The sequence below is a fragment of the Annulohypoxylon maeteangense genome (genome assembly GCF_022496945.1).
Source record: "Annulohypoxylon maeteangense strain CBS 123835 unplaced genomic scaffold GGS22scaffold_5, whole genome shotgun sequence".
Classification (NCBI taxonomy): Eukaryota; Fungi; Ascomycota; class Sordariomycetes; order Xylariales; family Hypoxylaceae; genus Annulohypoxylon; species Annulohypoxylon maeteangense.
The window spans coordinates 1,655,484-1,672,534 of NW_025953252.1; the positions used below are offsets into that span (position 1 = coordinate 1,655,484).

General features: G+C 47.8%; 6 protein-coding genes across 6 annotated transcripts; 5 read left to right on the top strand and 1 right to left on the bottom strand.

Moving 5' to 3' along the window:
• Nucleotides 1-57: 57 nt before the first annotated feature.
• Nucleotides 58-677, top strand: GGS22DRAFT_199267 (uncharacterized protein; the record flags this gene model as incomplete). The annotated part of the gene is made up of 1 exon (XM_047966267.1): nucleotides 58-677. One exon carries the CDS (start codon nucleotides 58-60, stop codon nucleotides 637-639), a length of 582 nt encoding a protein of 193 aa, XP_047820773.1. The 3' UTR covers nucleotides 640-677.
• Nucleotides 678-1,219: 542 nt separating this feature from the next.
• On the top strand, nucleotides 1,220-1,753 carry GGS22DRAFT_119316 (uncharacterized protein). Its single transcript, XM_047958182.1, has 2 exons — nucleotides 1,220-1,494; nucleotides 1,567-1,753. The coding sequence occupies exons 1-2, from the start codon at nucleotides 1,305-1,307 to the stop codon at nucleotides 1,584-1,586; spliced, it is 210 nt and encodes a 69-aa protein (XP_047820774.1). The 5' UTR covers nucleotides 1,220-1,304; the 3' UTR covers nucleotides 1,587-1,753.
• A 546-nt stretch (nucleotides 1,754-2,299) lies between these two features.
• On the top strand, nucleotides 2,300-3,705 carry GGS22DRAFT_159013 (putative short chain dehydrogenase/reductase). Its single transcript, XM_047960730.1, has 3 exons — nucleotides 2,300-2,834; nucleotides 2,897-3,121; nucleotides 3,243-3,705. The coding sequence occupies exons 1-3, from the start codon at nucleotides 2,447-2,449 to the stop codon at nucleotides 3,461-3,463; spliced, it is 834 nt and encodes a 277-aa protein (XP_047820775.1). The 5' UTR covers nucleotides 2,300-2,446; the 3' UTR covers nucleotides 3,464-3,705.
• A 2,086-nt stretch (nucleotides 3,706-5,791) lies between these two features.
• Nucleotides 5,792-6,843, top strand: GGS22DRAFT_119340 (uncharacterized protein). Its single transcript, XM_047958184.1, has one exon. The coding sequence runs from the start codon at nucleotides 6,110-6,112 to the stop codon at nucleotides 6,581-6,583; it is 474 nt and encodes a 157-aa protein (XP_047820776.1). The 5' UTR covers nucleotides 5,792-6,109; the 3' UTR covers nucleotides 6,584-6,843.
• A 4,156-nt stretch (nucleotides 6,844-10,999) lies between these two features.
• Nucleotides 11,000-11,858, bottom strand: GGS22DRAFT_187023 (uncharacterized protein; the record flags this gene model as incomplete). Its single annotated transcript, XM_047964535.1, has 3 exons — nucleotides 11,000-11,165; nucleotides 11,232-11,565; nucleotides 11,747-11,858. The coding sequence occupies 3 exons, from the start codon at nucleotides 11,856-11,858 to the stop codon at nucleotides 11,000-11,002; spliced, it is 612 nt and encodes a 203-aa protein (XP_047820777.1).
• A 2,529-nt stretch (nucleotides 11,859-14,387) lies between these two features.
• GGS22DRAFT_159019 (uncharacterized protein) lies at nucleotides 14,388-16,872 on the top strand. The gene has a single exon (XM_047960731.1). The coding sequence runs from the start codon at nucleotides 14,814-14,816 to the stop codon at nucleotides 16,278-16,280; it is 1,467 nt and encodes a 488-aa protein (XP_047820778.1). The 5' UTR covers nucleotides 14,388-14,813; the 3' UTR covers nucleotides 16,281-16,872.
• The last annotated feature ends 179 nt before the right edge of the window (nucleotides 16,873-17,051 follow it).

A 17,051-nucleotide genomic window follows, 5' to 3' on the forward strand; every position in this document is an offset into this window, starting at 1 on the left:
AAGGTAAGCGCGAAAAGCACGAAAATCTTTATAGCATTCAAGGTTGGCCTGGTCGCCATGTCTTACTATTATCAAGAAGGTATGAGTGAGGGTGGGTATTCTGGAGAGTACCCTCCACACGCGTGGTCTGAAAGCTATGCCATCGGGTCAGGAACGCCGTCGGCCACAGCCCCCACTTCGGAGATACACGAGCAATGGATGCAACCCGAGTTCGTTTCTCCATTGGAGATAGAACTCAATCCAGCCAGTCCTACACAGCGGCCACCTACCGCTACATTCACCTTGCCGCCTGCTTTCCTACGGGCCCAAGCTGCTAACGCATCACAGGTCCAAGACCCCCCTCGTCCCGCGGAGCAGGATAAAGGTAAGTCAAAGTCCAAGCCCAGTACGAGCAAGACAACGAAGAGCAAAAAGGCCAAGCAAGGAAAGGAGTGCACGCTCGACGAATTTTGGTACCAGAACGGCACAGATTGGGAGCAGCTCCGGCTGTCAGAAGTAGAGCCCAAAACGCGTAAGAGAAGAACTGGTGTTGCGGGTTGCACGACAGCGCCCGAGTGTTTTAGCTGCGGGGCAAGTCTCAGTTACGAGGAAATCATGAACCCCAGAATGCCTTGCCGGATTTGTCACTGTTTTAATTAGTTTCGACAGATACTTGGTGGATTAGGTATCAGGGTGAGTATCCAGATAGTTGTCGGTTAGATATCGAGTAATGAATAATGATCAGTGATCAATGAGATAAAGATTAGATGATTTAAGTACCTGTTTATTAAAGTGATTCAAAATTATTTCTGTGCCGCGTAAAAATACCACTAAATTTTAACCATTTCCCGTTGTTGCCGAGATCGTACAATACCTAGTGGCGTAAACCCGTTCCCGCACCGCTATAATTGATGCTATGCAACACTCTAATTCCAGGGGAAGAATCGAACAAAACGATTGTTAAGAAGAAATAAATTTAAGGTTATCTAAATCATCGAGATCCACTAGGACTTAAAATAGCAGAAGAAGGACATCAATTGTGTACTTAGGTATTTAAAAATATGATTGTCAATGACGTGACGTCACGGGGGCTTCAGTGCTTGTTATTTAGTGCTACGGATCACTGCCTGAGCAGGCAGCTGCTACGGGTGTGACAGTAGGCGGGATGATCTGATTTAATTCAGGACTAAAAGACCCCTCTCACGTATTTCCTTACATATTCCTCTTTCTACTTGCACATGTCAACTTCAAAACTAATTCCATCTCTTCTTCTCAATTACCCTAGAACAATCGCCTCTCCGTATTCATTAGTCAATAAAATCAAAATGGCAGACGATAAATCGCAAGATAAAGTTGTGCCAACCTCCGGTGAGGAATCCAAGCAAGCGGACACCGGCGACAATAAAAAGACGGAGGATACCGCCGATTCGGGTCCCACTACAGAGCAGTCGAGGCCGCCCAGACAGCTACCCACGCATTACAGAGGGATGCCAAAGCAATGGGAGAAGAACCAAGGTGCGTAATGCATCTAGATCTCGGTCCCCAATCCTCCAATCTCCAAGACTAACCGAGTGGATATGCATTCAGTTCCCAAGAAAGAGACCTAAGCACGTTGATACCATATCGGAAAGTACATGGGTTTTCGAAATCCGAATGCAATCATGATCTTGTTTTGCGAGGACTAAGCATGGGTTCGCGGCGGGGGATTTTTCTTCGGCGCCTTTTTTAGTTGGTTCCTGTTCCTAGATCGTGGCCAAGATTCACTGGATGATTCAATCCCCCATTTTCATACTCTTTATATCTCTATCAATTATAAACAATAACCTCTAGCTTAAACCGTGGTGCGCGTTTCCATTCTATTGGATAAGCGCTTCCGTGCCTTTTCGCATCGGTCAGAGAATGTCATCGGCGCACAGCGTAAACCACGTTAGTGTGAGATATCAATCAGCATTGACCGAAATAAAGCCAGGTCGACTCGATCGCCTATCGTCAATAAGTAGCGGTAAGAAAAGGCATAGATACCAAGTCTCAAGAAGATGTTTCGAGATTTCAAGTCACGAATAATTGATGAAGTTCGCTTCTAAAAGTCTCAGGCCTCGTAATATGAGGCCGTTCTAGGCGAACTATCTCCTGAGGTGAGATCCACCCAGACTCTCGTGAGTCGACCAACTGCCGACTACAGTAAGGTGATCCGCAGGCTATAGTGGCATGTCCCCGCTCCTTCGCTCGCTGCCACCACCGCATGAATATGTAGTGTACCATACAGGCCATGGGTAGTTGAGGGTTGAGAGAATCATATATATTTGAATTACCATAGCCAGCCAGGTACCACATGTCAGAATCTCATCAAATCATTCAAATAAATTGAACACTCTTATCATCAATACCTAATACTTACCACTAACCAATACCCCTAAATCGCATCAGACTTGCACATTTATCCTTCTCCTAACCTAAATCAACCACAATGGGAAGCATCTCAAAGAAACTAGGCGTCGTCGTGACCGGTGGCGCTAGCGGTCTCGGACTCACCATGGTAGAATACTTCGCGTCGCAAGGGCACGCCGTCACCATATTCGACGTCAACACGCAAGCGGGACACCAAGTAGCCGCCGACCTGGCCAAAAAGCATCCCGAAGGTAAAGTCGACTTCAAGTTCTGCAACATCACATCCTGGGACAGCCAAGCGACGGCGTTCAGAGAAGTCTACGAGAAAGTGGGCCACGTCGACATCGTCATGGCCAATGCCGGAATCTCGGAGCAGGGCGTCAGTAGCTTGTCGTTGGCCGACGAGGAAGAGCCGTCGCAGCCTAGGTTGCGAGCTTTAGAAGTGAATCTAACAGGCACGATATACAGTGAGTTTTGACTATTCCGCGATTCTTCAATTCAAAATTCCTTGCTAATTCTTGTGCGATAGCGGTCAAACTTGCCATACACTACCTCAAGAAGAACACGCCAGATCCTAAGACGGGATCGCGGGGCTGCATCATATGCACGGCTTCAAACGCGGGTCTCTACCCATTCCCAGTAGCCCCAGTCTATGCCGCTTCAAAATCGGGCATAATTGGCCTTGTTCGCTCTCTTGATCGGAGTCTTGAGAAACTTCAAATCCAGATTAACGCTTTAGCGCCCGCCGTACTTGGTATGCCGCCCCATATTTTTTGCTTTCCCCCTCCCCCCTATTTCTTCCCCAATTCTCCCCCAATTTCCCTAAATTATGTCCCCCATCAAAACATCACGAACCATGCTAATTCAAAATATAGAAACCAGCATCACTCCATCCAAAGCTCTTTTCGAGGAGATGATTATAACACCTCACTCTACACTTGTCAAGGGTATCGCGCAACTTGTTGAGGACCCGAAGGTCAGCGGGGCTGTTGCCGAGATCCACGGAGAAAACGTTACGCTGCGCACACATCACGAGTACGTGGACGATGACACGAAAGCAAACATGGAAACATTCTGGAAGCACGGAATTGCTTGAAATAGATCATTTCATTCATTTTCTTTCTGCGGTTTCAATTAGACGTCCAACGACAGGACTTAGAGACAAAGAGGATTGGGAAGTTTGGGCTGGCACTTTGGAAGTGGTTTTGAGCCATGGGTAGCACTAAGGTCTATAAACGTGCTGGTATTATAATGAGGCACTCCTTGGGATAGGGCGAAATGAGAAATATAATAACGAGATGAAGAATGATAAGTTGTGAATAAAAAGACAGCACGGCATTGATGATGTGACAACGTGAATGAATACAGTGAAAACGAATAGAAACGAAATATTACCAGACAGACATCTATGTGTCTAGCTACCGACCCACTATTAAGGAAATAGTGAGCAGGTGGGGAAATTATCGACGTTGTTGAGCGAGGGGTTCTAAACTGACATCTCTTGACACCAAGATAATACAGACACACAAGTGATATTTTTCATCAACATCATTGCAGAGCCAGTCATCTACGTGTATCTTACAGGCTGTACTCAGATCTCTTGACCCCTCTTTCCAATGAATTAGGCAGACCTTAGATTCACATAAGAAAATTGAGTTTATATCTATTCAGTGAAAAGGGGTTACAGTAGGTGACAACAACAACAATACCAATGAGGGAATCGCGCAAATTACATCTATAATATGCGCAAAACAAGCGCAATATCATAGAGAATAAGGTATTACGTTTAATTAAAGTGCGCTTAATAGATGGTCACTGTTAACTCAAATTTCCTTCTTAACTCCCATCACCACGGCAACAACGACTACTCCCACGTCCGCCCATTGGTCAGTATTAAGGATATCTCGGATATTCGGCCATATTAAGGTCCTATATACGTCATAGACGAGTTTATATTTCGCGTATCTATACTCTTTGCAATAATATTAACTCTAATTAGTCTTATAAGTGTACCAGTGAAGAAGAGCACTTGTAAGGTATACACCATCCCTTTTATGCTACCATCTTCACAGCGATATAACACGCAGTCCATAATAACAGTAAGAACAAGATAGTAATCAAAGTAGACGATTGGCAATCCTTGTATGTATGTTCCTGTTGTCTGTGAACTGGACGAATCATGAAATCAACCTGAACACTATGACTCTGAGAGAGATTTGGTGAGCATAAATGGAAAAAGATACATACAATTTCATCTCAAATACAGTTCGAAGGTAATATTTAAGTTAAATGATGCCTGATGCCATACTAGGTAATATACTCACCACAGCACAAGTACATCTCAGGTAGTACCCGCAGGTTGAGAAGCCTCTCGTATACAAAACTAATACTAATATAAACTCGCCGACAGTGTCTAGGCAGTTACCATTGACGATATGAGCTTGTTATTGTAGGTAGTTGCGCGGATATACAAATCTTGCCGGAAGGTTCCAACGATTCCATATCTTCTATATAAATACCCCAGGATCCCCAAGTCCAAGAATTCCCAACGCATCTTCTTTCTTCTCAACTTTTTGGGCATCCTTGGTACAGCTCATCCAAAAACATACATACCTACCTACCTACCTACCTACCTAGTACCTGATCACACTTTTACATACTTCTAAACCTCACTCTACCACAAGCAACACAAGTTCATCCTTAAATCTAAAGTTTTCTCAAAACCCACTACTATTTTTCTTGCCCGAAGATCATTTTTACGTCCTGGGCAGGATCACTACCTCGTTGTTCAACCATGTTTCATCCAAAACGGATCCTATTCACGTGGCACAGCCTTGACTACCTACTCACAATGACAACTTTTCCCTAAGTGGTCCGGCTAAGACTAGCCAAGTCCGACAAGGAGACAGCAAACTATGCCTACTCTTGGATTCTCTTGCAAACATACTCCATTACGCGACATTCCTACGTGGTACCTTCTCAACAACAGTTCTAGTCACGGGGGTATCCTGAATCTCATCTTTCCCCCAAGTGTCACAACTCATCCATGGCTGACCAAATGGGGCGTTCACCTTCCCCCCAACAGCTGGGCGGGTCATGAGAGGTAGCTCTCGCTGTCTTTCAAGTCATCGATTTCTCATTTACGGTTTACTCGGCTCCCACTCATCCCGCTTAGTTAACAATGAACTCGCATACCTATACCTACAACCTTGATGGCATTCCCACCTACCCCTTCTTGAATAGGTAGTAAGTGTCCACCTTATTTACTACCACTTACCTTTAAGATCACTCGGTCTATTCCGCTGGTATTTCCAGCCAGGAAATCACCGTTTTTCCCAGTCTGGAATTATTACACCTGGGTCCCTCCCAAAGTGTACCAAGCACACTACCTTCCCAATGTTCCGCGTTCCCTAGCATAAGCGTCCCACGATTGGCGCTGTGGATAACACGCGTCAACAACAGAGACACCGTGACGTCCACGCTGAGCTTCAGCGGCTACGAGCCAAACAGCGTGCCTTCCACCACAACCCCACAAAGAAGTTGGCAGGGTTAGAAGCTCACGACATACCACTTCGACTTGGACTGGTTATTGACAACCAAGTCACAAAGTCGCTCTCAGCACACAAAGATAACCCCATACACCATTGCATAGATCCTGACACCAACGCGAGCACACTGTCTCGGACATGTCCAACGTTTGACCTCGAAGACGAAGGACTAGAAGAAGAATTTTCTTCTAGCGATGGCGGGTATGTTTCCGCCTGCACCGCGCGCAACTCGAAAGGTGTTTTCTCCTACGATGACTCAGATGATGGTTCAGATATCCTTGCTGCAACTATTGCAGCCGAGTACAACAACGACAGTGAACACGCGCCCGCAACTAGAGGCGGGGCTCACTAGCCCGCCTTCGGGGGACGAGGCCAACGACGATGAGACCAGGAGCCAACCCCAACGGCGCGTTTCGCAAGGGGCGTCTCGCATGGGAAGAAAGGGCGGGGAAGGGAAAGGGGAAGGCGAACCCCGAATCCAGAAGGGGGGCAGTCAACAGGGACCAGCCCAAGGGCGGGCAGCGCCTGGCCAGTCCATCTGGCGAGCCACACAAGAAGAATGCACAAGTCAGAGACGATTCTCAGACATCAACCAGGCGCTCACGCCAACGCCGACGACTATCCAATTCGCGCCGCGGGCGTCACCCCTCACACATGGCCTAACCTAGACGCGACGGTGAGTTCGTCTGCGACCTACTTCTTCCGATCTTTTGTGCGACCGCATGCGGAACGAGGGGCTGTTCACCACGTCTCCATAACTTTCTTCTCGACGGTCCACCTTACTATCTGTGCCATAGTCACGGGTGTCCGGTGACACAACGCCAATCCGGGCCTTCGCATTCCTGGGATAGCGATATCCTATACCACTCTGGCCCTGTAGACCGGCCAACCTAGCCCTCTTTCCAACATCGAGGAAGCGTGATTCCTATCATGAGATGACTAGGTATACGCCATCCCCCATCCACAACCCGTCGACCTCGGACCAAAAGGCTCTGAGCCGTCCCGGTTGGTGGGTCCAAACGGCAGGCAACAATATGGATGTGCGTCGGTGGAAGAGAATACTTGCTTCTCCTATGTAATAATATCACACAGGTTATTGACGTTAGAGATGAGAATTGAAGATGTTGCGGATAAGATGAGGATTCGCTGGGTGACCGAGGAGGGAGGCTATTGTGAGATGTCACAAACATGGATGTTTTTATTGGGTATGACTGTTATCGCCTGAAGAGTTCATTCCTAGGTAACGGCCAACCAATAAAAATCGACAAAGTGAAACCAGTTGCCTATTTTTCGAAAGTCCTGACTCGCGCAGAATCTCGATATGGCATCACAGAACTTGAAACCGCATGCTTGGTCTGGTTGTGTCGTCTGAATCGCATTCGTCTGCAGTCGTGTACGAAGACAATTGAAGTTATCACTGATCATAAGCCAATGCGAGGAATAGTGAATCAAACCTCACTAAGGACGACCGACATTAATAAGATGAATCCAAAACTTGTCGTTGCCTCAGCCTTCTTGTCTCAGTTTAGAGCTAGGCAAGCTCATGCATCGACGTCATCGACTGGCTCGCGCTAGTTTCGGCCTCGAGCATTGACCACGATGGATCAGAAGAAATGATGCGGTGGGATACTGGCATGGAACGAGCTTGCGATTGTCTTCCCACCTGGGAACGTGTATTTATTACGGTATGGATATCTGTGGAAGAGTATCTGTGTGAGAAAGGCTCTAGACCTGCACATCCTATCTGGTATTTCATCCTAACAGACCACACCATCATCATGCTCCTTCGGCCATCTCTGGTGGTGCCAGAGAGGCACAGCCAACGATCATCATCAACGCTGAGGTCTAGGAAAACAATGGGTGGAGAAAGGATGGACAGCTAAGAAGCTGAGGAATTTAGAAAATGAGAAGCCGAGTAGAGGATGCCTTTGTATTATTATTGGAAATGGATATATAGCGATGAATTGGAGATTTGGATTTCTACATGGTTGACTCCGAATTGAATATGTGAAGTGTCTAGACGCTGAACATTCATTAGTATCATTATCCAAATAATGTCTGCAGGAACTTCTGTTTCGATTCCAAAGTGGACCGTCATACGAAAAGGGTATTGATACTAGCACCGACTCCACGTCCCGGCTCCCCGAGAAGCCACAAAAGAGCTAATAATAGCGCTCGAACAAGGCTCGCAAGCTACAAAGTTCCAAAAGACCCTGAAAGAATCAGCAGTTGACACCTAACGTTGAAACACTGAGAACGATGCGCGAGCCAGGGTTCTCGCTGACCGACACGTTTACTCCTTGCTTTTTCCCAAACTTACTCCAATTCTAAGAACGGTACCGAATGAGAGGCACGTAGAAATGCTGACGACGGACTCCCTTACTGCCAACGTCTGGCTCAAATCATTAGAAGGATGATGGAAGAGGTCTAGCGGCGAAGGAGACTGGCGAATAAGAAACGTGGGGTAGTAATAAATTCCGGGGTTGGCGTAAGATCAGTCTGAGAGTCTGGGGGAGAAAGTCTGGGGTAGTATTTAGTCTCGTATTGAAAAGGAAGGTTGTCATGTGATTTGTGAGGGGAAAAAGCAGGAACTCGTCGTCCTTTTGCCCTTTGCCCTTTGGAATGGGCTGTTACTCTTTCGACACACCCAGATTTCCCCTTGCAACTCTTATTTTGACCTCATACCAGCCATCATCTCGCTTTTTCTTCACTTCTCTCTCTTCTTTTCGCGTCGAAAGACTCGAGAGAAGATGAGGGACTTCTCCCAGAGAAAAGCATCGCCATTCCGACCATGACTACTCATTTGAGTAGTGATTAATAAGCTCGCGGCTTTCTCCAAGACGCAATTGGCCTTACCTTCTTGTGTTTCAATGATGCGAGGTATTTTCTTTCGTGCCTGAGGCCAATTTGGGGTGCAGGAACGCGTCCTTATTCTGTCTATATTGAGCGAGCATCCTTTTTAAGGTATTGCAGCTTAAATCCACCCATCCGATCGTTATTGTCGTGGAACAACTAGGACAAGAGACTCCCAGGAAAGTGTTTCGCGGTGTAGAGGATCAAGCGGTCCTTTGGGCGCTCTCGGAGTTCGGAGCTGGCTCCGAAGCACAGCATTCCCCATGTCAGTACAACACAATGAACCTCGAAAAAGACCAGTACAACCTAGAAGTTTAAAACGGCCTGGCCAACGACAAGGGATTATGAAATTAAGATGCCAATATTATTTGGCATTGTCGCAATCCAACTAGGTTATTACCTTCGGAGCAACTTTGGAGCTGCGACCCGGGGGCAGCGGTAGATCAACAGAAATACACGCGGATGATCAATGGATGTAGCGACCGAGTTAGTTACACCAGGACCCCATTCACATGTTCCCATATCGAAGCTTGGCACCCTCGAATGGTAGCCCAGATCACCCTGACCTGACGCGGAGCAACGGTTCGGGAAGCAAGTCTACGCCATCGTCCATTAGAGTACCTATCCTCTTCAATCGACTCTTGTTTTTGCAACATTTCCGTGGTCGCTGTCTCGATCTCATGTGGGAAGAACTCGATGTGTTCCTATGCCGGTTTATTCTCCGCTGCTCCTATATTTCAGCTATGTCCCTATCGCTGGTTGAAATGGAAGCCTTGTGGTCGACTACTCTCGTCAATGGTCATGGCCGCAGCGATATTTTCGTCGACGATTGATATGATCGTGCTTCGTCTCGTCACTCATCCCCATAGTTGGACTAAATCGGCGCCACTGGCGAGGCGTAGGACTATGCGAAGAGGATCCATCTCGGTACCTAATTGGGTCTTTTCCAATTCCCGGTCAGCCTGATCAACGTCGATTCGCTGGCACCCGCTGTAGACGTGGGTTCGCCTATGGTCTTGTCCTCCTCTATTCTCGGCAAATCGTCGTGGTCGATTCGTTAAGATTATATGTCGAAGCCATATGTGAGAACCTTACTAGGAGTATGTGTGCTTGGCCATGGTGTTGTTGTCGTTTGGTATAATCGATACCAACTGATAGGAAGACTAAGAGACGATGTTGACTAAGAACCAAGAGAAGGTTGAATGTCGTTGGATGTCGTTGGATGTCGTTAGATGGGAAGATACTAGGACGAAGCTAGTATGATATACTTGGGACCCATCAAGGGGTAGCCCTAGTGCCCGACCAATCGACCAGTTACACACGAACTGAGATCAAACCTAGGTTTTTAAGTCTAACCTAGTCGGCTATCAACCCGTCAATCTGACCTCACTCTCCTCACCTACCCGAAGAAGTTAGTCATGCCAGATCTATTTATCGCTGCTGCCCCTCAAACTCCTCTCCCCCAGCTCCGGACCGGACAGGCGTGCTAGTTAACTTCGTTCCCCCCTATCCCCAGCAAGAGCCCACCAGGAGTCCACAGGCCACCCAATTATCTTTTTTGATTGGCTCCTATCGGAGACATGGAGATGTGGTGGGGGTTCGTTCAAGGAAGGAGCAAGATGGGAAACCGCCAAGTGGGCCTAGTCGAACTTTGGCTTGCACAAGTTGCACAACTTGTGCAGTGTTAGGCTAGGGTTGCATGTCGCTGCCCGTCTTTGTTCTAGCGAGCGTTACTTACGGGTACTTCGTGAGCAACAGAGTTACCTGGTTACTTCCTAAGCGGGAAAACCGCGCAAATCACGGGGTGGTCAAGTGATCTTGAGCCCTGGTGTTCCGGCCGTATCTGAATTGAATATTCACGATACACCAGAACGATACCTAGTACATCCACCATGTACGTCAGTCAGGTACATTAAATTGGTGAGTGGAATTTGTGTTATGTTGCTGTTAAGCTTAATTTACAGAATCAAGAGCCTCGGTTTTAGTTCACCAGCTCTCCATCCATTCATTCATTCGCGTGAAAATAGGAAAGAGAAGAAAAGAGACAAGCCTTCGGAAGCCTTGGGTTTGGTGAAGATGGTGTTTTGTTAATTTACAGATGCCATCCGGAGGGTTTGGCTTTGTGTGGATTTTTTCTCCCATCTTTTTACATGTGTCAGTCAATGCAATGCGATGCCTCCCCCCCTTAAGGTTTTTATCCCTCCTATCCACGGGAGTCTTAATGACCTCTATTACTCTCTAATGCTGGTTCTCCTAATGAACACGGTGAAAGGCATGGCACCATCGATCATGTTCGATGTTATGCACTCCTTCACACCCCAGAAATGCTCATTCACACGTTCCATATCGTAGTGTGAACCCCAGCCTCCGTAAGTATGGAGGTTAAGGTGTTTAAGTCTGATGGCCGAGGTTAGTAGTTGACCTTGAAACATTTGCGGGATTTTCGGGATAGCACATACGAACTTGGCCATGAGGGCAACCATGAGATCGAAGAGACCGATGGCCTCAACGAAGGCGAAACCCAGAATGGCGTAGGAGAAGAGCTGTCCTCGGAGGGCGGGGTTGCGGGCAACACCATTGAGGAGAGCGGCGAAGACGAGACCAATACCAATACCGGCACCGGTTAGACCGATGGCAGCGGAACCCATACCCAAGTTCTTGGAGACCTCGACCATGGCCTGGGCGATCTCAGAGGAGTATGCTCGGCGGGGAGTCTGTTGGAAAGCCTGGCGGGTGGTGGCGCTCAGAATCTTAGAGGCCTGCTGGCGCTTGACGGTCTGGAAGGGGGTGGCATTGCCTGAAGTCGGGACATGTCAGCTGGCGCACGCACAAAAAAATTTTACGTCGGGTTTTATTAAATGCGGTGATAAAGGACTACGATGATATAATTGATATCATTGATATCATTGATGTTGATACCAATTGCCAATGGCAGACGGGATAAGATTGAGTGAATTGATGGTTGGGTTGAAACATACTGATGGTTCGCTTAGCAGCAACGGTGGTCAATTGAGCTCGCATGGCAGGTCGAGCGACCTTGGTGCCCATGGACGAGGCAAGTCTCGAAGCGACAACACGAGCGGCGGCCATTGTGATTGACGTAGGTGTGATGGAGGGGAGAGGTCGATTGAAAAGACGAAAATGGCAGATGAGAAAGAAAAGATGAGAGGAGCTTCTCAAAGTCGGTGATGGAAAAAAAAAATCAAGCTTGCTGACTGGTGTGTGTGGGAAAGGAAGAAAAGAGAAGGGAGAGCTTCGGAAGAATCGAGAGGAACAAGGTCGGCTAGGTCGCTACACTAGCTGGTAAGGTTGCCGGGTTGGGGGACGGTTCAATCACCTGGCGGTCGGTACGGCGTCGGTCCTTAGGAAGTACTCTGTGGAAGGTACACTATTCTAGGGTACGTCGTAGATGGGAAAGTGACAAGAGTGCAAGAGTAAGAACCCAAAGCATAGGCCACGACTCGGAACCCACAGGATGGTGGATGACAAGTGGACCCCTAGATCCAAAAATGATCAAAGCTTCTGAGAATTTTTTACTACGTAGTGGAGGCTACCTAATTAGGATAAGGCTGACGATAATTTTTGATGGTTTGGTAAAATCAATGCGCCGCACTCGGGGAATACCGGGTCTTCCCATAACAGAAACCCGAGCTTATTTGATTGAAAAACCTTCTTGATTAAAAGTTGAGGCTTTTTTATTTTCTTCTTGGCAAGCTTCACGATCCATGACTTCCGTCCGGTTGTTTCTCTCAAACTTTGAATTTGAATTGTTACCTTTTGATAGTGAAGACTCAGCTAGTATTTAAATGTTTTCTCTATTTTCAGCTTGTCTTTCAGTTTATATCAAGGTCTCATCCTGTACAACATACATAGAACATGCTTAGTAGTGGTACATGTCTAGGTAGGTACCTAATAGTGTGTCATATTGAAAAAAAAAAAGAGAAAAAAGAATTAAAATTAAAATTAAGAATAATACATACAGGCAATCCCCCACTAGTAACCCCCACCAACATTCATCATCATCAACACTTGAGACCTCTAAAAACCACGTGGGTGGAGCTTCGCAGGTACAGAGGAAACAGGTAAGAGACGGGACAGAAAAGATAAAAGAGCAATGCACCCTCGGGTTCCGGAAGGAAGGAGCTTCACACAAAAATTCCTCTTGGACTTTTCAAATTCTCAGAGCACTTGCCTCAAGAAATTCCCTCAATGGATTCTTCTAAGAAGTAGCTCCCACACTACGTGCTAGGTCCACTAGTACCTAGTAGTCAGGCAAAGGTGGATCTCGGTTCTTCGAGTTGCTTTCCATCCTTCCATCCATGATCCAATCTTTAATGTTCCCAATCTTCCCAACTATTTCGTACAGGTACCCTAAGCAGCCTAAGCTCACCTAAGCATCGACCGCTACGTATCACTACCACCCGAAACGCGGCTGCACGAAAGGCACTTCCCCTACCTCTCGTCCGGTTATCTGCCTTTCCTGCGTGTCCAGCAGCACAGGTGCAGCTCGGCTTCGATCTAACCTTTATTTTTGGACACGGACCAATAGGAGCAAATCCACGGCCTCCCAGGATTTTCCCGACGATCACCGAAAAAGCCCTTTTCCAATCAATCCCTCTTTCTCTCAAGCATAGCAAAAATGCGTGCAGCTATTCAATTTCCGTTGGGATTCTCCCAGGAGTCCGGGAAATGAGGAATATGAGTCAGTGGGTCTTGTGTTGCGAAAAACTTTTTCGGACCAGTCAGATGCGAGGTTCACAATACGTAGCATTCGCCGGGATTGCTTCTTTTAAGCCTCATTGCCTCAGGATAACATTTCATTGAAAATTGAAAGAATTTCCTTTTCTTCTGTTTTCATGTTCCCATCAACCAACCTTCGAACTCAACATTAACGATATTGACTTGACCCCGAATTTACGATTCGACGCATATGGCGTATGACCATGTCCACATGGAATTGACCGAAAGAGGATTCAATGAGTGGATTTGATATCTATTTCACATCCACAATGCATATCAAGCGGTATGTATATACTGACATATGAGCGGTATGCACATTGGTTTTCTAAATGGCGAAATTACCTGGGTGTTGACTTTGGAGTCACTGAGTCACTGAGTATCAAGAGAGGAGTCTTCTCCCCGCGAAGCAGAAGCGAGATGATGAGAAATATTTTTTTCGATGATGCTCAGGTGCATCGGTATTCGGTTGGAGAATTATCCGATTTCCTTCCAATTTTCAAGATTCAATGCTGTTTCCCCTCCCTTGAAACTTGGAAATCGCACAATCGTTACGCTGTATGTAGGTAATCCCATCACGTGAGTATAACCCAATCAACCTGAAGAACATGCTCAAATGTACCTACAATGTACCTACAAGGTACGTACACCGACTTATACCTACACCTACTTTTATACCCTGACTGCCTGATCAAAAATCACAATTCGAAGATAGGAAATTATAAATATCCATACCGAATCTGAATCAGGGGTAATGTGATGGCATTTACCGCTCAATTGCCCCAGCTGACGAGTTGTCAAAAAGGGTCAAAAGGGTCAAACCCCCTAAGCTAGGTCTCACAGTCCAAGCTGAAAGTGTGTAACACCCGCATAGTGGACATAGATTTATGTAGCTATCCGTCATAGATGCCAAACTTACCTGCCTACCTGCCCAAATACAGGGATAGTACACGTATTTGACCTTCCCCACCTACCCTCGTGAAAGCTCGGGCCAACTTTCACCACTTCCCACATGAACCCTGTTACACGTGTATCTACGTAGCTGGCGTCCCTCCTTTAAACCTCCATCTCCATTCTCATGATCTACAATAATACAAGTTCAGCGAGCATCTTGTTATATTGATTTTGTTGATTGTTTACTCCTTTCAACCAGTATCGTCATTATCTCTCTCTCGTCATCGTCGTCTTACTCCCAATTCCTAGCTCAGTGTATCTCCCTTCCACTCCCATTCTCATCTATAGCCTCGTTCTCATTCCCATACCCAACTCTCCCTTTCAAAGATATCTGTATACGAAAACACATCAGTTATGCAGCAGGTTCTGCCCTTTGTCCAAGTCAGAGACCTCCCCTCGGCAGCCTCCTTCTACTCCTCCATAACTCAGCCTCTGAAGCTTCGCTACATCTCCGCCAATGCGTCATCCGTGGTCTACGGCGACACTACCACCGGCGTCCCGAAACCGGTGCTGGAAGTAAGGAGGGCCGGTTCCGGCCAATCGCTGCGGCCATCACGTGTTGTCCTCTCTGCCCAATCACCGCAGATCCTAGCTGCTTTCCGCGCGGCCGCCATACGCGCAGACCCAGACTTGCCCATCGAAACCGATGGCAGGAGCCGCGTGGAACTCACCGACTATGACGGCAATAGGATCGAGGTTGTGTGCTCAGGGGGCGACGAGTACCCCCGCTCATACGGACGCTCAGCTACAAGCTCCATCGCCCCGCGCGAGCCGCGGGCCCCCGGGATACGGCGCAGCGCGACCATCTCGGCGATGGAAACGCCGTCGCGGGAGAGTCCTAGAAGCGGGGGCGGCATGGGCGCCGGTCTCGGCACCCTTCTCGGAGCCGCGGCCGCGGGTGTTGCCGTGGGCGGCGCATTGACTTACGCCATGTTGAGGAACGACCGCCAGCAGGTCCCGTACCAAGACTACGAGTCGCAGAGCTACGCCCCGAGTTCGTACCCGCGACGAGGGTCCCTTCAAGACCCGCCTTCGCATCAGCCTAGATATATCGAGGACTCGCCGTCTAAGAAGTATCCCCCGGTTAGCTACGGGCGGTATGCACAGCTTGAAGCGCCACCGCCGAGAAGCAGGGCGCCGGATGATGATGGGCGGACGAGCCATTATGGCGCGGGTAGTAGGGGACGTCGTAGCAGTGAGGCGGGCTCGGTTAGACGGCCGTTGATGATTGCTGATGGAGAGTATATGAGCACGACGGGCTCGCGGAATGGGCTTGGACAGCGGTTGCTTATGGACCATGAGTACCGCAGCCAAGTAGACGGTGATGACCGCCGCAGCTATGCGCCGTCGAAGGCGCCTTCGAAGTACACGGCGTCGCCTTCCAAAGCGCCGTCTAAGTATCGGGAAGCCGAGTCCACATACCGCAGCCGTGATAGCTCGAAGGCGAGGGCGCCGCGACCAGTGGAGGCTGAGACATACGTGTCGGCGCGAACGGCACGATCAGCTAGCACAGTGCGTCCTCCGGCACAGGCTCCCATGTACGGAAGGGCGGGGCGCAGCCGCGCGAACAGCTACGTCTCGGCGCGGGAGAGCAGGGCTAGCTGGGAGGACTGGGACGATGACGAAGAGGAAGACGACAACGTGAGCCTTGCGCCTAGCGATAGCATCAGCTGCATCGACGACGACGAGCGCAGCAGGCGAAATCACCGTCGCGGCTCGCAGGCCGGGGCGCCGTCGGCGGTTGGAAGGTATCGCAAGGTTGTCAACGAGTTCGACGGGAAGAGGAAGCCGAAGTACGGCTCCGAGTATAATTACCAATAACTTCCCCATTCATCACACGGTTTGCGGTAAGGGTCAACACACGAAGGGTGAAACGAAAAAAAGTATGATATGGATGGATGGATGGATTTCGGAACAACATAATGACAGCATGAAACGAAAGGATGTAAGGGATACACACATACACGCAAATATCTTACGAATCCTCTTTTTTACCAGGTACGGAAGGACAGGATAGGACTATCTACGCACGCATAAAAATGGCATTTATATATATATCATATATCTGGAGGAACATTGCATACATACATACATCATCATTTGGGCATCAGGGAATTTGGGGCTTTCTGATTATTATTTTTTCTTGGTAGGAGGAGAATGAGCAAGCGAGCAAGCAAACGAAGCGGAACGATGTGAAATGATAGAAGGTAACAGTGGGAGGTCATTTGAATGGATTCTTTTTGGGGTGGTTGCATGGACGGGTCGCCCGTTATATACCTTTGTTTTTTTCTCACCTTTGGAGGCTTGGAGGTTTCGTTTCTTTGCTTGAGGGCTTGCTTATCATTGATGTCAGTACGAGTTATGAAAGTGTAACGGCTTTTTTTTATTCTCAATGGGAACAATTCAACTATTATGACTATTTCGTTACCGTGACTTGATTTACCCACGAAGAGGTTGGGGATGATTGTTGGAATTAATACAGCAATTTGACATTATATGTAAGCCACCGGACTTTCCAAGAACCCAACGGCATAGATTTTGTTGAACGGATGCATCTCATTACGATAGGGTTTCCAATCCTAGAATCAAGTT